Here is a 25,323-nt window from a genome sequence, read left to right as displayed (position 1 = left end):
ATTCACATTTTATATGTTACTTGGGTAAAGTAAGCTAGTGATAATCTAAGACATACAATTTACTTAGTTAACAAAACTAAGCACTGAACTATTAAAAGAAGAAGGTAGAGATGGTTCTTTGACATGGTCTGAGGTGTTCCTATCTTTATGATTAGGCTGAAATAAATCAGTATGTGCACAAAAGTTGCCAATGTCAATCCACAGTGTGAAACGTAGTTATACTATCTTTTATTTTTCTGTTTTATATATAGGGCCTGGGTTCCAATAAATAATTGCTACCTCATGTCTAAAGAAATTCCTTTTTCTGTGAAAAAGACTAAAAGCATCTTCAATAGTGCAATGCAAGAAATGGAAGTTTATGTTGATAACATTCGTAGAAAATTTGGAGTATTTAATTACGCACCTTTCCGGACACCATATACTCCCAACAATCAATACCAAATGTTATTAGACCCTGCAAACCCAACTGCTGGAACTGCAAAGACAGACAAACAAGAGAAAATCAAACTGAACTTTGATATGACAGCATCGCCCAAGATTCTAATGAGCAAGTCTATGCTGAGCAGTAGTACTGGTCGTAGGATTTCATTGACAGATATGCCACGGTCACCAATGAGTACAAACTCATCAGTTCACACTGGATCTGATGTTGAACAGGACGCAGAGAAAAAAGCAACTTCCAGTCATTTTAGTGCCAGTGAAGAATCCATGGATTTTATTGAGAAAAATACAGGTAAAAAAAAAAAAAAAAAAAGGGGGTACAGGACTTTGCATTTGCTTAATGCACTAGTTTTATTCCATGTACTTTTTAAAGACAGACTGTACTATGACTCGTTTTATGAAGAAATTTTAGAAAAAAAGATGGGTTTAATTTTCAGTATCACAGATAAGAAATAATAGTCCTTTCTGTCACATTGAGAAGGAATAAATAATCTTGAACAGTGACCAAACCCCTTCAGTTTAAATAGCAGGAAGTAGTTGTAGCTATCAGAATGAATGGAGAGTGGAAGTTAAATACAGAAGGAGTTAGAATTGTCATGATTAGGAGGTATTCTATTTAAAATGAGCTTAATTTATAGTGTTCCCAACTGAGTAGCTAAAATATGATAAAACCACAGTTCCATAGGGAGAGTGGGTAAAGAAAATAAGGAGTGTAGAATACAGAATTTGGATTTCTTAGACTTATAATGTAGTCAAATGCTAGCTAATTTTGTGGCACTCAGGCACTTTATCTTAGTTTTTTTCATCCACAAAGTTCATTGCTATGTGAAAAAAATCATGTAGTATATTAATTAATGTGAGTGTTTTGAAACTTTGCGTTTGCTGAAAGGATGTCTGTGTAGAAAACTAAATATGTTCCGTTGCAGTTTTTAGATAATATGCCATTTATTTATTATAATCTTATGCATTCTAGCCAACAAAGGCTAAGCTGCAAAACTACCACTGGGTACAGAAGTCTCTTGTGATATGATCCTGTCCATCTTAAGAAAGTGATGACAAAGTAACTGTATGAATTTAAATATATGAAAATACTTGGATTTTTCAGTAGAGTAACATGTCAAAAGGAATAATTCATTTTATACTTAAATTGTCATGTATATATGTATGTACTGCTTTTATACATAAGGTGTAGCTAACAGGTACTGTTTTGTATCTTAAAATATGGAGCTTTTATTATACCACATTATTATTTCTTTATAGTAGTGGAGATAATCGAGGAAAGTCATATTAAAGCTATTTTGTCAGATAAAGATAAAAGATGATGACAGATGTTATCCTGTTACTCTGGATTCTTGATTATCATAGCAATTCTGGGGAATTTTTCTTACTTTTCCTCAGGCCTTACTATCCTCTATCCTAGTGCATAGAAATGCTGGATTGGACTTAGCAGTTAAACTAGAATATTCAGTTTCCCACCTGGCATTTCTACCTGTATATTGTTACAAATGCTAACTTTTGTAATACTTACTTTATGTATAAACATAGCTGTCCTATTACTGGAATCTGTGTGTTTCTATTAAAATGTAACTGAAATTACTTGTTTGCTGTGAAAAATAACTCAAGTAGTATGACTGCACTATCCTTAGACAAGAATGTTTTTATTTGGATGCCTCTGTTGTGTATTTTGAGTGATACATAGAAAACAACTTGGAAACAGTTACTGAAACAGCAGATATTGCTACCATTTAGGAATCTGAAAATATATAGACAATCCTGGATGTACTGGGGAAGGAAAATATGTCCAGTAGTGAGTTTACGGTGACATTTCCAGAGCATTAAGCAGAGATTTAACAGACAGAAATTAGTCTCTTGCTGACAAAAATTAGTCCTTTTTTTTAGGTAATGGTCTGCAGATGCTTTCCTTTCTAGACTGGCTGTTTCCAGAAGTTTGTTTCTGAAACATTATTTCATGGAGATTTTAAAGGCTCAGAGCATAGGATTTTGCTTAAACTCGGTATAAATTAGAATATTCTGTTACCTTATCACAGACATTTGGTCACTGGTCTCCAGCTATACTGAATAAACTTACTATGATTTGTACTTTTAATTCTCTGTTAAAGTAGCTAGAAAATGGGGTAGGTGGGATTTTCTATGTTTACTTACGTACATGAATTAAAATAGGTAGCAATTCAGAGTGTCAGAATTTGTTAACATCTAAAATAACCAAATCTTGAAAGCCAGAAACTTTCTGTCACTGCAAACAGAGTGGTTTTGAGGGTAAGCATGCATTTTGCCCAACTATGTAGCTGCAATAAAATTATTTTCCTTACAATTTCTTTTGTTCTTAAACTAAAATTAAAGGGATAGTTGTAACTTACAGTGAAGGTATAACACAGTGTTGAAATTATTAAACAAAAATCCTTTCCCTGCTCTTGTAGGTTTAAAATCTGTTTTGTCCCAGTGAATATGGCTTTATTGTGATCATTTTTAAATCTGTCTTTATTAATTTTGTACTTTTTCAGCTTCTCCAGCACCAACAAGAACGGGTCAAGCAGGGAGCTTGTCAGGCAGCCCCAAACCTTTCTCTCCTCAAGCATCAACACCAATTTCTGCTAAGCAAGAAAGAACTTCCACTCCAGGAAGCATTCTGAATCTTAATCTTGGTTAGTCTTGACCTTTGAAAACCTCATACTGTTATAGCTGAATAAATCATAGTGCTGTCAATGCAACATAATCTGAACAAACTTGCTCGTATGTGGCTTTAAATGAACCAAGGGCTTTAAATGAGGTACCTGTGTAATTATTGTTTCATCAAATACTGTGTTCTTTTTTGTTTTATAAATGAGAGTTCCTGTTATTGTTTCTTCATGTTGATAAGAGTAAGTAGTTAAAGGATGATTTTTTTTCTAGCTGAACTGTACAAATGAATGTTTCTAAACAGTAAGTAAGTTTCTACAGGTCATAATTTACATGAACATTGCTGTTCCTCACCCCTCAGTTGCTCAAGTGAATTGCTGGCAAGGTTTTCTTGTGGCCTTTAGGATTTAGGATTTACTAGGGCTTCTTTTCTCTTCCTGCCTTCATATAACCTTCTCACTGACCATCCCTCTCTAGGGAGATAGATGGATGAAAGGAATTAGCAGATGTCTTGAAACTCCCTAGAAGTAAATTTTGGGATTGTGGAATTTTGAAAGATGGAGTAGGTAAGTACTAAGTTGGTAAAATAGTTTTGAAAGCCAAACGGATGTAAAAGTTTCCTCAGCCATGCTTTGTTCCTGTGAGTATTCTGATTCAGTTCTGGCTACTTTTTACCTCCACATGATATTACAGGGAGATACAGGATTCTGCCACTTGGTGTTAGCCAAATACTTCAGGAGGGCTTAGCCTCAAATGCTGAATTCATGTTTTCCATGAGTTACAGATGTTCTGATTCTGGATACAAGCTCGTTTTCATTTTTCAGTGTGTTAATCTATCTGTGTGGACATAACCATAGAATTAATTTCTTCTGCTGCACTGCAGCTGTTTGTCATCTTATCTGAGGTGACAATGCATTTGGAAAAATGTTAATAAATATGTAGTGCTGCAGTTATTTGAGCCAGCGATGGGAGACAGCAGCTGGAGCATAGAATATTTTGAATAAATAGTGTGTATTGGAAAATCTGATGTTAGGATCCACGAGCAGTACATAAAAGAACACCTAGTATGCTTTTGAGTAGAATATGCAGTTATTTTTTCAACTTTAGGGAAGTTTCCTTTGCTAAATACACTCTTTAGTGATAGAAATGAAAATGGCAACCCTTCTTCATTTAATAGTGTCAGCTGTGCCAGACATAGATTCATCATTAGGTATGACAATGAGACACAATAATGATGAATGGGTTTTCTCTCTGAAAAAACAAAAGTGAAAGTCCAAAAACCAAAGATACTTACATACCTTGAGCAGAGTACTAGGAGGACTCAATGATCGTCCTCCAATTCAGCAATAAGGAAAAATAATGGAAATTACCCATCTGTTGTTACTGGCAGGGTGGATAAATTGAAAACTGGAGGTGTGAATGACCAAGATATACACAGATTGCTTGGAAAAAATACATCCTCCTGATAGTATAGCACCTGTCATTGTGTAACAGAGGCAGAAAAGATAGAAGAAGTTTAACAAGTAAGCAGTGAAAATTTTCAGATCAGTAATGAGAAAAAGTAAAGACTTTGGACATCAGAACTTGAAGATTTCTCCACAATGGGCTTGTCTGCCCTTTGGCTCTGTTTTCTTTTTACTAATACTTTGACATTAATGAGGCAGATTGGAAATCCAGATCAGTGAGACTTCCTTGTAGGTTAGAGAGAGAAATTTGGATTGCAAGACTTCTTTCGTATATTAGGATGTAGGGTTCCTTAGGGAGGTATTATAGTGTCTTGTCTTCATCTTCCTTCATTTTCCATTTTTTTCTTCTGTTTGTATCCTGCCATGTAGTTAACTAAGGCTATAAAGGCCTTGAATCAAATTCTGTACAAAAGGTGATATAACCATTACTGCTGTGGAATTAGTGTGGATTGGGTAACATAGTTAGCACAGGAAGAATAAACCTAACGTAGTAAACATTTCCAGTATAAGGAACAAATTTTTCAAAAGTACTTAAGTGACTTAATACCTTCATTTTTATTTTCACAATTTACACTGCACTGAAAGTGATGGAGTTTGTATGATGTTTAGTCTCTTCCATAATGGGTATGTGACATGAGGAGTGCGAAATTCAGTATTACTTTGATGACCATTTCGCTGGGACTAGAAAGGGGGGTTATATGTTATTTAGACTGAATTTGTGTGTGTTATAATTCGTATATACTACAAGCCAGGATGATCCAAATTATAGCCTGTATATTTGCCTTGCGGGATTGCACCACATAAGTTGCTGCCTCTCTCTAGTGGAGCTCCTGTTTTAGCAGTAAACAAATACTGCATGAATACTTGAATGGTTCCTTCTGTACCTGCTCTATCTGTAATATAGATTCTGTTTGCAGCCAGGTAGGAGATAAGAGTAGCCAAGTGTGACTGAGACAACTGTACTGCTCAGTTGAGTCATTATGTACTATGGCTCGTAAATGTTGTGTGGAATGTGCCTTGATATTAAGTTCAAACTTGTAAAGAATGTCCAGTCAGAGGAATCATTGTCTCAGCACTTTGTATTTATTTCACTTTCCTCTGAGTTGTGCATCACAAATCTTGAAAATATACGTTGTTTGGTTTTTTGGTGTTGTTTTGTAAGTAAAATACGCCAATACTGTGACATCTTTAATTGCTGTGGAATGAAACTCTAAATGAAGCACAAATGCACATTGTGTCAGTGTTGCCTTTTGTCTTCTCCAAGGCCTCTGTCCTTTTCCAGTATATGGCATTGGCTCTTTTGATCCTACCATGAGCCAGTTCAAGCAGCTAATCTGGCCAAACCTAATTCTTCTCTCCATTCCTTCCCCCTTCTTCATGTCTTCTTCCTCCTCACCCAAACAAGCAACTAACTCCAGACTGGTTTAGTGCCCTTAGCACTAATGGAGTATCAGCCCTGTTGGCAAAGAGTAAAGGATAGGACTGTGCTACAGAAATATAACCTCTGAAATTGAAAAATTGAAGCCAAAATGTGAAACTTGGTTGCTAAGACAGTTTTAGCTTTAGCGCTGTAGTCTGTACTCTTTGCAGACAGATCTGTATGTTCCAGAGTGAAAATTCACTGTGTATAGGAGAACTCAAGAGAAGGTTTTGCTGACATACATTGAAAAAGTTATTATTTTATCTTAAATTCACTAACCTATCTAGTGTAGTGTAAGAATCCATATTTTTATTTCTATTCTCATGATGTACCTTTTAAATGGTGAGGATTTTTATTCCTATTTAATTTTCTCTGTGAACGTATTACTACTAGTAGTAAATAACAGCAGTAGCTTACTAGAAGTGCTATCAGACAGCTTACAGACCTTAATGATGATTTCTTGCTTAATTTCACATTGACAGAGAAAACATCCACAAAATTGATGCATGCGTTTTGTATGTGAAATAGGTAGTATCACAGAGGAAGAATCCATTGTTTGTAGTAAAGTAATTTTAGAATTAGTATTTAGCTTGTAATTATAAAGGAAGTGAAATATATTTGAGATTGTCTGCATTGTTACTCAGTAAAATTTGTCTTATCTGGATAGTGATCTCTTTTCTTGTTGTAAAATATTTTTCTTTGTTCCTTTTTCTAGATCGTAGCAAAGCTGAGATGGATCTGAAAGAGTTGAGTGAGTCAGTCCAACAGCAGACCACTCCTGTGCAACTCATTTCACCAAAACGACAGATACGTAGTAGGTTCCAGCTTAATCTTGACAAGACAATAGAGAGTTGTAAAGCACAACTTGGTAAGTATATCTCAAGAATACAGTGGACATCTGAAGGATATACTTGAGGAAATTCTGAATTGGAGTTTAAAAGAAGTTTTTTCAACAGTAAAACCTTAAATACTTTATGCATTAAAACAAGAGTAGAGGATATTTGAACTCTTTGAGGCAAGTAGAATGCACTGAACTAGCTTAATTTAAAATACAGTGAGACATGATGTTTCAAAATTTTGTCCAAAAGCTTTCATCTTTTATTCTGCTTTTGTACCATTCTGATGTAGATAGTATAACAGAATTAAAGTCTTAATATTTGCTTTGTAAATTGAAAAATTCAAGAATTGTACCTAACTTATATCAGTTGCACAAATTAGTATATCCAGTCACGCAGGAGCTGAATGCTGTTAGAACCCTTAGTGTTGTCTAGCGCTTAATTGAAGATGTTCTAGACACTAAATAAATTAGAGATTCTCCTTGCAAAAGTTACGCAGTCTAAAATTGATTTTGCAAACATGCATGTAAGTAACTTTAATCAGGTGAATAGTGTTACTGATTTTAAGGTGGTTTCATGTGGATAAAAATAATTCCTCTTTGCATTGCCAGCATTGGGTCGTGAGTTGAGCAAAGCAGCTTGCAGGTAGTGGAAAAAAGCAGTCAAAGGAGGGCCACTGAATGAAATAAAAATATGAATTGGAATATATGGAAGGTAATCCTTATATGTTCTGGTATTGTAAGGTAGGGCACTAAGGGAAGTGTTTATAGCTTAAGGACTGATAATTAAGATAATGGTATGTATACACCTTGTTTCAGTATATAGAATATTTTTTTTCATGTCAGTCAGTCTGATGTCAGCATGGAATGTATTTTCCTCCCCACAATTAGGAATAAATGAAATATCTGAAGCTGTTTATACTGCAGTAGAACACAGTGACTCTGAAGATTCTGAAAAATCTGACACCAGTGACAGTGAATATAGTGATGAGGATCAGAAATCAAAGAATGATCAAGAAGATGGAGAGGACAAAGAAGGTACAAGAAGTGACAAAGAATCATTGAGCTTGAAAAAAAAACCTAAGCCCACAGCACAGAATGAAGACAAGGAGGAACTTAAAAGCACAAGTCCAGAAGTGGAGAAAACAGATGACCTGGTCAAAGAGAAGGCAATTACAGACACTGAAAAAGAATTTTCTGAAAAGGGAAAAAGTTTACAGCATCCTGCGAAAGAAAAACTGAAAGGTAAAGATGAAACAGACTCTCCAACTGTGCATCTAGGACTGGACTCTGATTCTGAGAGTGAACTTGTCATCGATCTGGGAGATGATCATTGTGGCCGTGAAGGAAGGAAAACCAAGAAAGAATCTAAAGAACCTCCTCCTAAACAAGATGGTAGGATTAAATTATTTCCTTCCTTTTTTTCTTCTGTTCTGTAGGGCTGTTATCGAAGCCAGAGTTGTTACCTTTATTTTTGCGTTAAGGTAAAAATTTCTGTACTAAAACAATTCTAGGAATAATTTTTCATTCTTTGGGACTATGAAAAATTTTTCAGTCCCTGTTATAGTTTCTGGTTTAAATAAAATATGTTTCATTGAGTTTCCTTTCAGCAGTGTAGAACTAGGAATATCTGTGATATTTGTTCTGTGACAAATGTAGAATTTATTCAGCAATTTTTATGACTTTCAGTTGAATCTTTACATTTCCATAGCCCTCCCAAAATGGCAGGTATAGAAGAAGTTGGAACTTTCAAACATACAAATTGCATAAGGTCCCATTGAAATCAATGTAAGTGCTCTCAGTAATAATCAAAAGAACAGCTAAATTACATGTATTGTCCCTGAGATATTGTCCCTTGTTTCTATGTGTTGCTAAAAGAGGAAAGCCATCTCAGTTAATGAGTAAAGTGCTTTTGCTAAGCTTGTTCTGTATGTTAGCCTTTTGACAAAACAAAATAGAAAACCAGATTTAAATAGGTTGGATTGAAAAGTATTTTATTCTTCATATAACTTTCTCTTCTTGTCTCTATTTTATAGCATGTTGGCTCAATCATTTTATTTAAAACTTTTCAATCAGTTGACTAAGAATACTTTAGAAGACAACTTAATGCTTCTGAATTTTGAATCATAAAATAAGAATTTAATGGAAAATTTTATTACAAGATAATCAAGAAAATAGGCTTATAAACTAAAAACAGAATTGTAATTTTGGGGGGTCTATATTGACTGATTCTAGTTTTATTTAAAAATTTATGAAGCAAGGCAGCTTTATGAATTTCAGAACCACTGATTCATGTATTACTAGTCGCCTAAACCAGTGATGGTTGAAATAATAAGTGATCCTAAAATTTTACTTTGATATAGAGGCAAAAGAATAATAAATATTCTGAGTGAAATAAAAAATGGATGTAAGTATTTATATATATATAGAGAGAGACCTGTATGAATATATTCTAGACATAATTTGTGTCCTGTCCATGACTCCAAGGCCTCTACCTTTACTTGTGGCTATGAGATACTAAAATGCCTTGGTCCAGAAAAGAGATCCAATGCATGCAAATCTGAAGGTCTTCACTCCCTTTCCAGAAATGTGTCAGTGCAACAGCCTGCTCTTTCAGACATGTTTTTCCTGTCCATAGCTTTGGAAGAATCATCCAGTTTCTAAATTGATCTGATATGTGGAACAGTCAACTATCAACTCTGCAAGATTTTTGAGTAAACATAGATATCTTAAATACACTGTATATTTGGTTGTCAGTGCCAGTTCACCTTTGTTCAGAAAATTTTTAGTATGCTATTCCTTCAGTTATTGTTCAGTCATTGTGCCTTTTGAATGTATTTTTCTTCTGAGAAATTGGGATGACAGGTGTAAGTAGTAACCCAGAAACATCCTAACAAATGCTATACTTTTCACATATCTTCCGAAGGAGGTCAGGCTGGTTTTTCTGGGTTTTGTACTTTTTGTTTTGTTTTCCTTAATGACTGACACTTTTAAATTGCCACCAACTTCAGCTAGACTGAAATGAGTTTACTTGTAGAATATCAATTACCTTTTGAGGAAAATAATTCAAAGTAGACTGGAGGGTGCATATGGCTCTTCCAAAAATCAGATGGAAAATTATGGAAGGAATGTGTTGGTGAAAAGCTGGCATTACATTTTATGGTTGTTTAGTTGTAGGTAAAACTCCACCTTCCTCCAGTGCAAGCACCCAGCCTCTGCCAGAAACTCCAGTACTTACCCGCTCTGCAGCCCAGACTCCACCAGCTGGTGTGACAGCAACTACTAGTGCTTCTTCTACTGTTAGTGCTCCATCTGCAGCCACTGGAAGCCCTGTGAAAAAGCAGAGGCCTCTGCTGCCTAAGGAAACTGCCCCTGCTGTGCAGCGGGTAGTGTGGAATTCTTCAAATAAATTTCAGACATCGTCTCAGAAATGGCACATGCAGAAGGTGCAGAGACAGCAGCAACAGCAGCAGAGCCAGCAGTCTCAGTCACAGCAACCTCAGTCCTCTCAAGGGACAAGATATCAGACAAGACAAGCAGTTAAAGGTATACACTTTCTAACTCAATGTGCCTGTGATGCCATAATTGCCCAGTAGTGATCTCAGTGCTTCAAGGCTGCCCAACCAGGAGTTCTTCCATATAAACAAATTCTCAAAGTGTGGTTCTGCTCTGATAACTAACTTTAAAATACAACTTACTCACCATACCTGCTCCTTCTGGTGTGTATTTATTTTAATGCCAAAAAGTGTGTGTGTGTATCTGTATAAATATTTTTGCCATTCTTAGCCATCATAGATTTAGGAGAGTGAACTGAATTATTTTTCTGCATTATATGATAAAACCATTAACTATTCCACTTGCATGATGACCACTATCACCTCAATATATACAAACTGGATCCAGTTTTATCTGACAAGAAGCTGATCTGCACAGGTTTTCATAGAGTATAATTTGACAACAATGAAATTACGCAGGCTACGTTTGTCTTTGAAATCCCCGTTTCTTAACTCTTAACAAGACTTTGATGCTAGTTTACTGACCAAACAGCTGTGGCATTTTAGAATGTTTTCACAACTGTTTTCTTACCATCCCTTTGCCGGAGGTTTTGCTAGTAGTAGGCACATGGTAATATCAGCCATGTTTCTGTTGCTTCACTTCACAGAACAGCAACTTGATGTAAATCTAGCTTCATTTGTCAAGTTAATAAACTGAACTGTTTACTGGTGTGCCTGAAGAAGAGAGATTCTCCATTCTGCTAACATTGCTGGCAAGCCAGTAATTTCATACAGAAGAGAGGTTTAGGTAATGGGTCATGTACAAACGTTTACCAGAGGCACATTTCTCAGGTACCAAACTGCTTCTGTGACTGTCACTTAAGAAGTGTTGAAGAAGCGGTATCTTTCTACTTGTAGACTGCACAGATTTGATACAGAAAGATTCAGTGAGAAAAACTTGGTGAAGTCTTATTTTTAATAGAATCATACCTTAATATAAGAGCTTAATAATATGGGCTGAACTTTAAATGTTCAGCCTATGAGTTTGTTTTATCAATATGTTTGCTATTGAGTGCATCATAGCAATGTTCCATCTTAAATATTATATTCTAGAAATATATTAAATGAAAACTATAAAATTTATAGATTTCTTATATACTGAGTTGGCATAAACAAAAATATAGTACGTAGAGATAAATATGAGTAACTTTTTTATTTCAGTAATTCCTGTTTTGAGTATATTGGCAATGAAGACATCTTTTGTAATATGAATCATTAAAAACAGATTGAAAATTATTGTCCTAAAACTACATATCTTTTTTTAAAAAATATTTAAGGCAGATAAGTTATTAGGGATGAAAAGCTGAGGGTCTTTGCACTTTGATTTGTACTCTCACTTTTTAATTACTCACCGATTAAGATTATTTGAAATACTGACCAAAGATGAGAAAACTTTTTTTATCCTGTTTAACAGGATGAATAACTTCCTTGCTTTAATGAGTTAATCTAATGTTGCATTCCTTGCTTTGCAGCCAACCAAAGCTAATGTTGATCTGAATATATGTATATTAAACATGTTGCAACACTAATAATAATTAGTAGCATTAATACCAAAAGAATGGGAATAACACCAGGAAGTATTGCTAAAGTAGGCTTTCTTCAACAGTGGCTCACTTCAAAGCAAAAAGAAAAGAAATTAAATAATATGTTTCAAAATTATGGCAAGTGAAAATGTCAAAGTCTAACTTAAGCTCATACATATGATATTATTTGGGACTTCTCCAAACTGAGAGGTTAGGAAGTGAATTCCTAGGAAGTGGGATGGAAAAGTCCCAAAACAGGAGGAATACAGACCTGAGGGAGACTTTTACATTGGCCAGTCTATAATAGTAATTTTCAAAGATGTATTTGCTTCATTACCTTTAAGCCTTACAATTATGTACAAGTTCAGTGGCTGGGCACTGTACAATTAATTGATTAAATGGCACTGTTGTATAAATAAAGTAAATCTTTGAAAAGGTTAGGTGCGCACATTTAAGTTAGACATTCAAGTTAGAAGTTTGCCTATTTATTTTCATAATTGTTTATGTGATTGATCCGCTCTATGTTCTCTTTCCTTAGCTGTGCAGCAAAAAGAGATCACCCAGAGCACTTCCACATCCACTATAACCTTGGTTACAAGTACTCAACCTATTTCTATGGTTACCAGTTCTGGATCTGCAAGTACACTTTCTTCCTCAGTTAATACAGACTTGCCAATTGCAACAGCTTCAGCTGATGTGGCTGCAGATATTGCTAAATACACTAGCAAAGTAAGTTCTTAAGCAAGGTTTTCTTGAAATTTTATTTCGAACATTTTTGACATTTCAGATTCTGAAATAGCTTTATTTTCCAGTTGTCATATGTTGCAAATTCATTCTACTAGGTAGGAACAGCTAGATTTTGACGAGAGTGCTGAACCATCTTTTTGGAGCTGGCTGAATGCTGCCATTCCAAATCAGAGTGTGTATATGATAGGCTTCAGCTGCTCAGACACTTCAGAACCTTTCCTTCTCAAGTTCTTTCATTACTGCTTCTTATTTATGTTGCATTGTGTTTTGGACCATTTTCTCTGTTTTCTCCTGAAGTTGTAGATATGTCTTACCATCATATTTACAGTAAACATTAATATTTCTTCATCTGTGTCCAGTAATACGTACACAGAAATATACTTTTGTTTTAAAACACCGTATAGCTTCATCAGATGGTAACTTGTCATAAGTGTGTATTCATGTATTAAAACAGAAGCTAAGTTGTCAAAGGGAAAATGTGGTGTAATACTTATAATAGTGACAGTGGGGCATGGGACATTAGCTTTTTATATATTCTCTTAGATGTCTAACTTTAAAAAATCAACGTGAATGCTGTATAAGGAAATAAAGTTGAGTACCCAGGCATTAAAAACACCAGAATTAATCTTAACTGTCAACTTTCAGTGTTCTCATTCAACCATACAACCTTGGTGGAATTGTCACTGGTCAGCAATGTCAGTAAATGTCCTTTTTTATTTTTTTGCATTGAGTTTCTTCCCCACATTCATGGTATTTTTATTGTTTGTTTGCAAATTATATCAATGGCAATTTCTTGGAAAAGTAAGAGGTCAAGCAGTTCACCAGTTCAGGACATTTAAAAATCAGAGTCCTGATCAAAAGTGTTGTGTTCTACCTTCTAAATAGTCCTCTAAAGGTAGACCCAGATAAATATATAGAGAGATATGGGCCATTGTTGATAGTAATATAAGTTCACATTAGAGTGGTTGAAAGGAAGTGAAAGTGGGTATTTGTTAAAAATATATACCAAAGAATTATTTTTTTTTTTTGTTGTGTGTGTTTCAGATGATGGATGCCATTAAAGGAACAATGACTGAAATATATAATGACCTTTCAAAAAATACTACTGGAAGTACAATAGCAGAGGTTAGTGTAATATAGAAAAAAAAATACTGCTTGTATTTTAACTTTGAAAGTTGCAAAATAGTATTTTTATATATAAAAGTACCATATAACTGTACCTACAAATTATTATATATTGAGACTGTCTAGAGATCCTAATTTCTATGCTGTTTTAGAAGTAACAATTAGATAATATTGGATGGGCTCTAAGATAAGCAGTAAGCCATCAAGCCCAGATCCTTAAAGCTTCTGTTGAGGATTTAATTTTGTGTCACCTTGTTTAAAATCAGAAATTATGTCATTTTTTTTTAAAGTATCTTTTTCTAAACCATGTATTTGTCCACCAGAGGAAGAAGATTTTAATTTACTTCTAGTGCAGCTGCTTATTCCAGTTATGTGATTGTGACCATAGTTTTTTAAAATACTTTAATACTTTTTGCCTTTTTTATGAAGTGCTATGTATTCCTTTTAATTGTCTCCAAATTTAGTACATAGTATCTTCTAAGTGTTTTCTCTAAACTTGGAAAAAGCAGATTAAGCAGTGTAAACTAAGTACAAATGTGAACAAATAAAGCTCAGAGTTAAACGTGTGATGTTTTGTTTGCTTGTTTTAACCAAAATAAGGCAGTCACAATTTTGAGCAATTATATTTGTATTCCCAATCCACCGTGGATTAAAAACTTGCTTTCCTAATCCTCATCTAGTTAAAAAGAAAATAAAATAAATGAAATGTCATACTAGTAAATGCAAACAAAACTGAGGAATAGGTTTTTGATTCCAGTCAGAGAAGTTTGAGACTTAACTAATTTCAGAGGAAGCAGGAGCAAGTTTAATAGAAGTGCTTTTTGTTTTCAAACAATCCTGTACTTTTTATGGTATGCAAATCTAGCAAACAAATGTTTAGAATACTTCAGACTTTGGTTCAGGGTTTACTATGGTCTTGTCCTCCTGTTAATATGGAGGAGCCTTGATGTAAGTGATGATCAGGCTCTTTGCTTTGGGCATGTTTTTCTGTATAATAATTGTGTATTATAGACTGCACCCTGTTTATTATTACTAACTATTGAATTTTCAATATCTAGATTCGGCGTTTGAGGATTGAGATAGAAAAACTTCAATGGTTACATCAACAGGAACTCTCAGAAATGAAGCATAATCTAGGTATGAAAATGACAGTCCAAAACAGTGTGTCAGGCGTTGTCCTAAATCGAAAATCCAAATGTTTATAGTATGTATTACCTTCATCATATGATACTACAACTTGTCAAAGAGAACGACAGAAAACCTTAGATAATGTGCTGTGCTGATGTTAGCAGACACCTTTTGAGTATGTACACAAAGTTACTTTATCTGTGCATATCAAACAACAGGTGTTCAGCCCTCTGAGCCAAATTTAGGCTAAAGAGAGCATTTGATAGGACAGAATAACTCTTTATTTTATGCATCGCGGGATAATCCCTCTTCATGAGATATTTTATGCTGATTATTTTGTACTAATTCTCATATGAACCAAGTTCTGTTAATATAGCCACTGGGGGAACCTGCTTCCTCTGGTATCTTTGTAGATTGTAGCTGACATTTTGGTTCAGATCAGCTGTCGGTGTATATACTTCTTTATTTATTTAAAGTGAATAGATAACCTTGACTCAATCTTGGTGCCAGACAGTCAGTGAAATAAAGTAAAAAAACCTACCTTAAACAGATAAAAGAATGTTCTTCCTGGGGGGGTGGATTTTCATCTCTGCATTCACTCAACCATATGTGCAGGAAACGAAACCATGGTCAAAATGTGATTCCTGTTAAATTACCTTTTCTAATGCACTGATGGGGAAGAAGGTTGCAATGGCATGATCCAGTCTCCTTTAAGCTACGTGCAGTCCGAACAGCCTTAGGACTGTGTAATACAGCGTCCTCATCCAGTTTTTTACTCTCTTTTTGCAAAGCACATCTGGAATCAAAGTGAATTAAGGGCTCAGTAACTCCATATTCAGACTCATGTCTTTGGTTTATTAGTAACATTTTGCTCTTTCAAATCAGGGTACACCAGTTTTTCCACTGCTGCAGTCCAGTTATAGCATTCTTCGGAATTCCTTGGGTATGGCAACAATTCATCTGCAGCTCGCAGAACTGAATGTCTAGGTGTGCTCAGAAACAAAAGAAAAATCCTTTAAACCCTTTGTTACCAGTCTTAAGCTGCTGATTTAAATAAACACCTTTATCGGTGTTTTGAAAGTATGTTCAACTTCGGAGTTTTTCAGATGACTGAAAGATCCATCCTGAGTCAAGATGGCTAGAATTGGAATGCTTTATTTGTATTTGCCCGATTCCTTGAAGATTCTGTCAAGCCCTCTTTCACTCATAGTCACTCATAGTGACTGAGGTGTATCAATTTATAACTGCATTAATAGTGGGTGGCTCTCAGAGCAATCCTGAAGAAAGACTCAAATGTACAGCTTGAATCACATAGTGATGAGTTTTTACAACTTTGTCAGTGTCCCTCTTGGAACTTCCACATTGTTCTTTGTAAAGAAACCAAGACATAATGAACAAATTATTTGCTTTTACTTATTTGAGACGAGAAGAAATATAATTCTCTGTATTTTTGGAATATTGGAGCAGAACAAAAGTTTGGGCTTGTAAAGACAAAGTATGATAGCAGCAGCTGCATACATCCTTGTTGTGTTTACGCTGTGCCCAGTACACCTGGATTCTGATCCTTTCTGGGACATCGAGAACTAAAGTGTTAAGCAAATGGAAGGTAACGGTTAAGGGTAAAGACCATGGTGCCAGAATAAGAAAAGAAGATGGAAGACTTTCATTTGCTGAGTAGGTATGAAAGAGAGATGCCCAAACTCAGGGAGTATTTTGATTGTTAGTTTTAATTTCATATTGTCTTTAAACTCATGAAAACAATTGTTTTGCACCTTGCTGTTGGGGGGGGTGGAAAATGCAAAACTCATCTTTCTTTGCATTTTGAGTAGAACTGACAATGGCTGAAATGCGTCAGAGTCTAGAACAAGAACGAGATCGTTTGATTGCTGAGGTGAAGAAGCAGCTGGAATTGGAAAAGCAGCAAGCAGTGGATGAAACTAAAAAGAAGCAGTGGTGTGCTAATTGCAAGAAAGAGGCCATTTTTTATTGCTGTTGGAATACTAGCTACTGTGACTATCCCTGCCAACAAGCTCACTGGCCTGAGCATATGAAATCTTGCACACAGTCAGGTAATCTTGCTCTGGGTTGCCTGTTTCACAGCTGAGGGGGTTAGGGTGCGTGGATTACACAGTGACTGAATATTCTTCATTTGTATGGGTGCAGATGTGCCTGTGAAAAGTGACTGTGGACTGGTACACCTGAGTAGTGGCTACTTTCTCTTTTTTCCTTTATTTTAGCTACTGCAACACAGCAAGAAACAGATACTGAAATTAGCACAGAAACATTAAATAAATCATCTCAGCCCAGTTCAAGTGTGCAGCCTACACCCACAGAAGCAGCCAGCACCCCTAAGGAAAAGGAAGGTTCAGCTGATAAAAGCAAAGAGAGTGTTACAGTGAGTATCATTGTGGTCACTTCAAACAAAAATAATATGTAAGATTTCTCTGAAACCTACCCCTAAAGGCTTCCCTGGATCAGCCAGGAATTTATGACCATTTGCATATTTCAAAGAGTGTGATTTGGGGAGTGAGATAGGGAGTTGTGGTTTTTTTTCTTCATCTTGGCAAAAAAATCTCCTTCTGTCCTCTGGGAACACCCTTTCCCCTTCACTCATTCCCACTAAAACCTTGTGTTGGCTTGACTCATCCTTCCAGCCAAAGGGGACTGGACCTCTTTCTCTCTCTCTCTCCAGGACCCATCAGTGTAGCTTCTGGTCTGGATCTTTCGATACAAGTTGCCTTCTGATAAGCAATACTGACTGCAGCACTTCCAAGCCCTTCTTGCCTGGGGGTTCAGAGGCCAAGCTCAAGACCTGCATTCAAATCAACTTACTTTATCACAACAGACTGCCACTAGGGTACCACAATGTTCCATAACACTGATACAACAATTCACCTGGATCTACAGTTAACGGAGCAATGTGCAGTTACGAAATCCTCCATAGCATCTACTCTGATAGTATTCAGTAGGCAAGGATGAGCAAATGCTCTAATAAAAGGGACTTAACATTGCATATATAGAAAATGTTTATAGAGAAGATTCTGCTTTATAGGTAGGGCTTGACTATTAGCAATTTCAGCATCGTTTTTCTTCTGCCCATGCAAGATTTATTAAATGAAAAAGTTTATGGGGGTCTGATTCTTCAAACCCTTACACATGATCCCCCACATCAGTAGGAGCCTTGTTGTATTTTAAAATATTAAAAGCAAACTAATTTTGTAGTATTGTGATTCCAGCATGATGTCTCATTGAGATAGTCCTATAGAATTGGGAAGCATAGTAAGCTAGAGAGCTGTGTTCATTTCTTGACACATTTGCTACTGTCTGGTGTTAGATCTCTGGACTTGACATGTCATCTAAGGGAGTAACTTGGGAGACAGATTTGGAGAGGGAAGAAGGATGTGCTGTTCCACCTGAATGCTTTGGTGAAGTTAGTTAAACTCTGACTCAGTTGATGTTCATATGCATTGTTTGTGGCAGCACAACCTTTGTATTACTGGGGAAATAGGGGATGGAAGAAAATCAATTACTGAAAAACTTTTGCCAGGGAGTATTCCAGTTATAAAAATCTGGAATTGCTTTCACATAGATGTTCTACCTGAAACATCATGCTGTATACATTGATCATGTTCATAATTTGAATTTTGTTTTATTAACAAAGAAGTAACCTGTGAATTCATTAAGATGCAAATTTTTAACACAAACAAAACATCCAACATAAATTTCATATTATAATAATAACAACAACTAGGTGGAATTTATGTAAAAGCTGAGACTTCTACTGAGGTTGCCTGTGCTGTCTCTGCAGATAGCAACAGGTGTGACAAGCAACCAGCCTATAAAACTGGTCCAGGTACCGCAGACCACCACCTATATTCCAACTACTCAACCCACAATTGTAAGTACAATATCATCATTTAAAGTCTGCAGTAGTACTGTTCCTGGCATTAAAATTGCTCAGTATTTCTGGGGGGTTGTCTCCATCTGCTGTTCTATCAAGATATGAATTCACTGGTATAGTTTCAACTTGCAGTGCAAAATGTCTTATTTTGCTGTGCAACATTCCACCTTTCATTTCATCATTCACTATTATAGTGATTCAGAAATTGTCATTAAGTATAGCACAGGCACTGAGGACAGTCAGACTTCCATTTTACATTATTATGTTAGTTATTTGTCTGTTTCATGTATATATTTGACCGCAACATCAATGTAAATATATAGAATTCATTTTAAATATCTTTTAAATATCTTTTTGTCTATGGTATCCTAAAGAGATTTAATTAATTCTCAGCTATGCTTGATATTCCTGCAACATCTCAGTAACTATGAAAGAAAATATGCATTCATCAGTAGTGTATCTCCCATGCAGTCTTGCACATTAGTGTTATGAAATTACGAGAAATAGCATTTGAATCAGACCTGGTTTTTTCCATCAAAAACATAATCAAGGACACTTGAATTCCGTAGTGTCAGTCACAGGAGATGGGACAGAAGTGAGTTCAGTTTTGTATTTTGTGCACCATAATATCCCATTCTTTCAACTGGTCATGCTCTGCAGTTCTCACTTCAGAGTCAGCATGGCATTTGGGCTGACATTCTTCTTACCAAAAGGAAATATGCTGATACTGCACTGGTAACTGAACGGCATGCTCAGTCTCAGTGGTGGGTTCAACAGAGAAGCCCATGTGTGGATAAATAACTTCAGTTAATTTTCTGACTGCAGTTAGATAATTTATAATAGTAACTATGTATTAATTTAACAGTGTACCTTAATCACACTGTGATTGTGAGGCCTAACTTGCTATAGCAGTTACTCTGTCATTCTCTCTCCTTCTGTACACACACCCATGCGTGTGTGCGCACACCCCCCCTCCAACACACTCCCATCAGCTGCAGGATACATGCCTCTGTGTGTGTATGTCTATGAATACATGCACATGCACACATACATACAGTATTTTATGGCCATTATATTCCACACAAATGTTATTGCGCTTAGTGGGCAACATGACTTCTCACATTCCTAGCAGCATTTTAACTCGACTCATTTTGTCTCAACTGAGAGCACTGTGCACCTTTGCAGCATTGGCCCTAAGTTGTTTGAACTGAATTACCGTAAGAACAAGGTTTATATGTGTTATAAAATCAAACAGCAAACATCAAAGACATTAGGCTCTTTTGTGAATAGCTGAGAGGTTGTAAGATCATAAGGTGGTTTTGTGTAATATTCAGAAAAATGGCAGTTACCTTCATTGGTTTTCTGTAATACAAAGTGTATTGAGTTCTGTAAAGCATAATTGGAACATCTGAAAGGTTCAACCTTTATTTGTGCATGTTTAAAACTTTGTACACATTTGCATTAGTCTTGCACAGCTACAGACACCTCTGTATTCTAATGACTGCACGTGCAATTTAAATAATTTTAAACCTTAGTGCATGTTTAATATGTATGCAAAATGTACATATGTGTAAAACTGGCAGAGGTGGAAAATTTACCTCTCAGGGAATGATCTTAACACATTTAAGGAGTCTCACACATTCCATATCCTGATCGCTGTAAGAACTGAAACTTAATTTTTTCATTTGTGTGTGTATATTTGAAAGGGGACTGTGGCAACCTTAATTTCCCCACCTGTAGTACTAACAGTGATTTACATAATGGCTTCTTTAGGGTTCAATTTGCACTTGGTGTCCAACTAGGAATTTCTTCCTCTGAGCAACTAACAGTTTATCTTCTGGGTACCATTTCCATTGAACCCTCTATACACATCTGAAATCAAAATGGCAGTAATCTTGAATTTATTTAGCAAATTGGTTCCATGTTTGGTTTTTATTCTTTCTGCAGTTAAAATAATGTAAAAATATGAATTCATCGTCTTTGCATTCCAGGGAATGGAATGAGTAGGCTTCTGGAAGGCATAGACTTTGTCACAAAGGAGCTGATAAACACTCTAGGCTGTGATCCATCTCAGCAGGGATACTTGCAATCTTTGTTGAATACCATTAAGACACTAATGTGGTTTCTTAAAACAGTGTGGGGAAACATTGGGCTTCAGTGAACTTGTATTTCTTCTTCCGTGTTCTCTTTGGAATGTCACACTACCATCAGGGGGAAGATCTGTGCATCCCTTTCAGATTCCTCAAAATCTCACTTCCTGTTTCTTCCACAAAATATTGTGAACTGAAATGGATGCATTTGTTTGATCACCAGTTGTGCATCACTGGAATTGTATCAAAACATACTTGCAGTTTGTATGGTGTAGACATTTCTAGACTTTCTCACATTTTTGGAGGAAGGTTAAGATACAGACTTAAGATTCAATAAATCCTTTTCCAGATCTTCCAGAGTGATGTGATCTTGACCAGATTGTTTAACATTCTTGTGCCTTTGTCTCTGCATCTGTAGAATCAATTACCACCTATAGAGATGTCCTGAAACATCATTTGTCAAGATCTATAAATCATGATCTGTATGATGGAAGTGAAAAGTTTATTATATATTAATATTTTTACAGGGTGTATAAGACAGTTCCCAATAATGCTGATGTTTTTGTTATTGATTTGTGCAAAAGTTAACTTAAGTACTTTTTTGTTCACATGGATGTTCTTTGTTCTCTTCTGTGTACACTGAATGCATGGGGAAGTTCCTTTTGGGGAAAAAGATTTAAGTAATGTGTAACAAGAACATACTTATAAACAAGGGTATTTTTGTACTCCAGTTTGATTTGTCAAAACTTTTTCAAACGACAAAGGATTTTCTTAGCCCTTTTTCCTCTTCCCATGTATTAGTTTAGGGAAGATACATAACTGGATGTAACTATGAAAACCTAACTCTCCAAGCACAGACAGAGTTGTGTACAGTACCTGTAGGACCACCTGTCCCTGTAGATATATAGTAGTAGTAATAATACAGAACCACTCCTGGCTATAGGAAGTAATACACTACTTTCTACCCTGGAATGAGGTACTATTGTGGGAATAAAGGTATTAATTCTTGCAGAAAACTTTGAAACTCATTCTGGGTTTCCCCTGGAAAATAGATCTTTCTGTGGTCATGTTTATGTGACCTTTAACATAACGATATGTTTCTCTTGGTTTTAATCCACAGACCATTCCTGTAGTGGTAAGTCCTTCTGCTGGGACAGTGGCAATGAGAACTGGAGTTCAATATGTTCAGACCACAATGCCAGTCCAAGTACGAAGAGTCTAACTGCTAACAAGAAGTCCATACAATTGTTGGAATAAATAAATCTAATAGAAATGTGAAAAATAAACACAGTTCTTTGGATTAACCTCAAAGGTTCAGACTTTAGCTTTGTATATGTGTACAAAGCATTAACTACACTACATTAATGTAAAGCATTAGCGCTGGCTTAGAAAAGCTGAGGACAGGTAAGATCCATATTAAATCTATGCTTCTTTTGTAAATAATGTACAATTTGTGGATGTCATTAAAGTTAGAGTACCATCTCCTTTTTATATTTGTATTGACTTTAACTTATAAAGAGCGTTTGAAGTTGGAAAAGGAAGGTTTGAAACAGCCTTATCACAAGCTAACACTGAAAACTGGTCTTGGGAAACTGCAGTTACGCATCAAATAATACAATCATGAGAATCCGAACAACTTGATTTGCATTTGGATTGAAAAAAATTTCTGCACTTTGAAACTCTTGTAGAATTTCTTTGAGCAACCAAGTGATGAAGGGTATCTTTATTCAGTTAATTGCATTAGGCAAATTACGACATTTCCAATCTGTGGACCTGAAATACACAAAGTTCTACATTATTTTTTACAACGACCAGACCATTAAAATTTGTTGTTTACAGGTTAAAAATAAGTTAAAATTTCATTCAGCCTAATATTAGAAAAGTTGGAAAGTGTAATACAGTTGATTGTAGCATGATTTCTGATCATTGATATCAAAGATTGAGAAAAGTTTTTCCTATGCTTCACAGTTTGGTTTGTTGTTTTTTTTTTTTTTAAATCCTCCAAAAGGACTTGGAACAAGAACTAGGTGTGGAGAAAAACATGGATCGGGAAACATGGGCAAATGACTTTGATGCTGGGCCAGAGCATGTATTATTTATATGATGGAATTTATGTTTTTATGTAAGCATGAAACAGTACAGTATGAGAGAAAGTAACCCATGAAAATGCTGTCTGTTACAACTTATACTGTAGTACCATTTTGTATGTTGTGTAAAACGAAAGCATTGAACAAAGCAAAGGTGATGTATGTATATGAGAAAATTAATTGTATGATATCATTCCAGTACATTCTGTTGTACATTTTAGTCATGTTGATTTCTCCCATTGTTTATAAAAGAATGCGGTTTGTACAGTCTCCAGCTAGTACCCATATTAGAGGGAAAAAAGTATTAGAAGAAAAAAGCGAGAACAGAATATTCGTGAATTGCAGTTGTGTCAAAAATAGCCTAGCTGGCCTTATTTGTGAAGCATAATTGCTTTTAGCATATGGAAGTATTTTTTCACATTTTCTTTGTATAAAATTTGTATTAAACTTAAATATCTTTTTTGACAATTGTGTTTCTTTGTGACTAAGGTGACACACACGATATGCTTTGGGTTTCTCCAATTTTTCAAGAAACTTCACAATTTTTTTATTAAACTGTTTTAGAAGGATGTTCTGTGTTCCTGGATTTCCAGTTTCGTTTCAGTCTGGATGAATGTCCATTTCTGCACAGTCTCCAGATCACAGATAATTTCACTTACGTTGGGATCTTCTCTTAGACGTGTGGGACCTTTGAATCCAAGCCTGTCAAATCTGAGAAAAAACAAAGCAGCATTGGCAGTCTTTAAATAAGAAGCCATTTATGTATAAAACTCGGTAGCATCCATTTTCTCTCAGTTTTAACAGCAGCAAAGGTCCATTGCTTGTTGTGTAACATTTATTCATTGGTTGGATTGGGGTTAGACCGATATGCGTGGTTTTGTTAGGTGTATTTGTGGATTACAACTGGGGACTTTTATGATGAGTATGGTTGTAGCCCCCTAAGAGGGCATGAATTGGGCAAGACTGCTGTGTGTGTCTTAATTATCTGTTAGAAGAAACAGAGAGCTAATGAAATAGCTCACTATAAAACCTTACTATGAATATTGTCTTAAAGTTCCTAGTCCTGTAGTTACCTTGTTACATGCATTTGTAAAACAACTAAAGTTAATGTTCCCAGTGCTACTGTTTAAAGGAAAGCACAAATCTTGAAAGCTTAAAATGATGTTTTGGCCTTCCCCATGTAATTTGAATGCTGGTATCACTAAAACAAGCTCTTGTGTCAGCAAAAAAAGGAAAGAGATGAACATGTCAAAAACTGTTATAAGGAAACCACACAGCTTTCTGAAGCCTGTTTCAACCTGTGTTTTTTTCTTTTAACGGGCATTGTTTTTTCTATAAAAGAGTTGTTTTCTTTCTTTGTGTCCAAATTCTAGTAAAGGTTTATATAAGTATAAAATAGTAACTCCCAACAAGAGTTACCAGGTCAAGATCCAAGGTATCATCTTGGATATTCTGTTGACTATGTGTTTTCCACATTTTAGCTGGTTATGGTATGAAGTTCGTTGTTTTTCTGAAGATTGTTTTGCATTAACTAAAGTGAAGGAGAAACATCGCTGGCTTGGACGTTATGGGAGGAGATGGCACTGATGTGATATGAATTTAAAAGATAGGCTGCAACTTTGTTTTATATATGATTGAATCCCAGGACTAGGGATAATCTGCATCCATCACTTGTGCCTAGAGTATCCCTCTACCCTATGTAGCATACCCCTTGTTTATTTTGAAACCAAGTTTGGGAATTACTCTGCTGGTTCTGGAATTTTTACCTCTTTCTGACGGTGAAGGTTCATCAGTTGCGGCACCTGACTCAGTCCTGGATTGAAGTCCGAGTCTGGATGGATGTTCTTTCATTGTCTAGCTGCAAAGGGTGATGCCAATGATGAGGTGTTGAGTTGATGGGGGCTGGGGGCTATTAAATTGTAAATAATGAAAAGCCTCTTTGGCCATATACCATCCTGGGAAAACTTGTTTTCACCCTTCAGCTACAGGCACTGGGTGTCCCTCGCGTTTGCCATCTTCTGTTACAACCCACTGAAAGGCATGTGGGCATATTACTGCTGATTTCTCTGGTTTGGGGGACAAAACTAACTTGTCTTGGAGTTTGAGCTTAGAAATCTCTGTATTATTATTATCTTCCATTATCACGTGGGCCTTCAGTTAGGAAGAAGGAGGGGAGACTGACACTGGTGTTCCTTATCTGGGCCAGTCAACTCCGAAGCTTTACCCAGTGATGGCAGTGTTTTCCTAGCTTTAGTGTTACTTCAGGAAGGTAGGAGGTAGGACCGCATTCCAGGTGCTCTGGGTTTTTGTTTTAGCCCCCAAAATGGTATGATCTGGATGGAGTTTACCATAGCAAGGTTTCATCACAG

At 35.8% G+C, this 25,323-nt stretch overlaps 1 protein-coding gene across 13 annotated transcripts in view; it reads left to right on the top strand.

The window, feature by feature from the left end:
* ZMYND8 (zinc finger MYND-type containing 8) overlaps window positions 1-23,407 on the top strand; it is an 82,947-nt gene extending 59,540 nt beyond the window's left edge. For 7 of the 13 annotated variants that reach the window (XM_049816151.1, XM_049816152.1, XM_049816157.1 and 4 more), the window contains 11 exons: window positions 252-733; window positions 2,964-3,104; window positions 6,680-6,832; window positions 7,691-8,194; window positions 9,971-10,345; window positions 12,415-12,605; window positions 13,668-13,748; window positions 14,807-14,885; window positions 16,706-16,945; window positions 17,114-17,271; window positions 18,685-23,407. In XM_049816151.1, coding sequence (XP_049672108.1) covers window positions 252-733; window positions 2,964-3,104; window positions 6,680-6,832; window positions 7,691-8,194; window positions 9,971-10,345; window positions 12,415-12,605; window positions 13,668-13,748; window positions 14,807-14,885; window positions 16,706-16,945; window positions 17,114-17,271; window positions 18,685-18,882 — 2,602 coding nt within the window. In that variant the 3' untranslated portion in view covers window positions 18,883-23,407. Of the gene's footprint in view, window positions 1-251; window positions 734-2,963; window positions 3,105-6,679; window positions 6,833-7,690; window positions 8,195-9,970; window positions 10,346-12,414; window positions 12,606-13,667; window positions 13,749-14,806; window positions 14,886-16,705; window positions 16,946-17,113; window positions 17,272-17,568 lie in introns of all 13 variants that reach the window. The other 6 variants (XR_007508057.1, XR_007508056.1, XR_007508058.1 and 3 more) reach the window with 6 other exon arrangements.
* Window positions 23,408-25,323: the final 1,916 nt, after the last annotated feature.

The sequence above is a fragment of the Accipiter gentilis genome, chromosome 14 (genome assembly GCF_929443795.1).
Source record: "Accipiter gentilis chromosome 14, bAccGen1.1, whole genome shotgun sequence".
Taxonomy (NCBI): domain Eukaryota; kingdom Metazoa; phylum Chordata; class Aves; order Accipitriformes; family Accipitridae; genus Astur; species Astur gentilis.
Note: the sequence above shows the minus strand (reverse complement) of the source record. Positions and strands in the feature narration are given on the sequence as shown.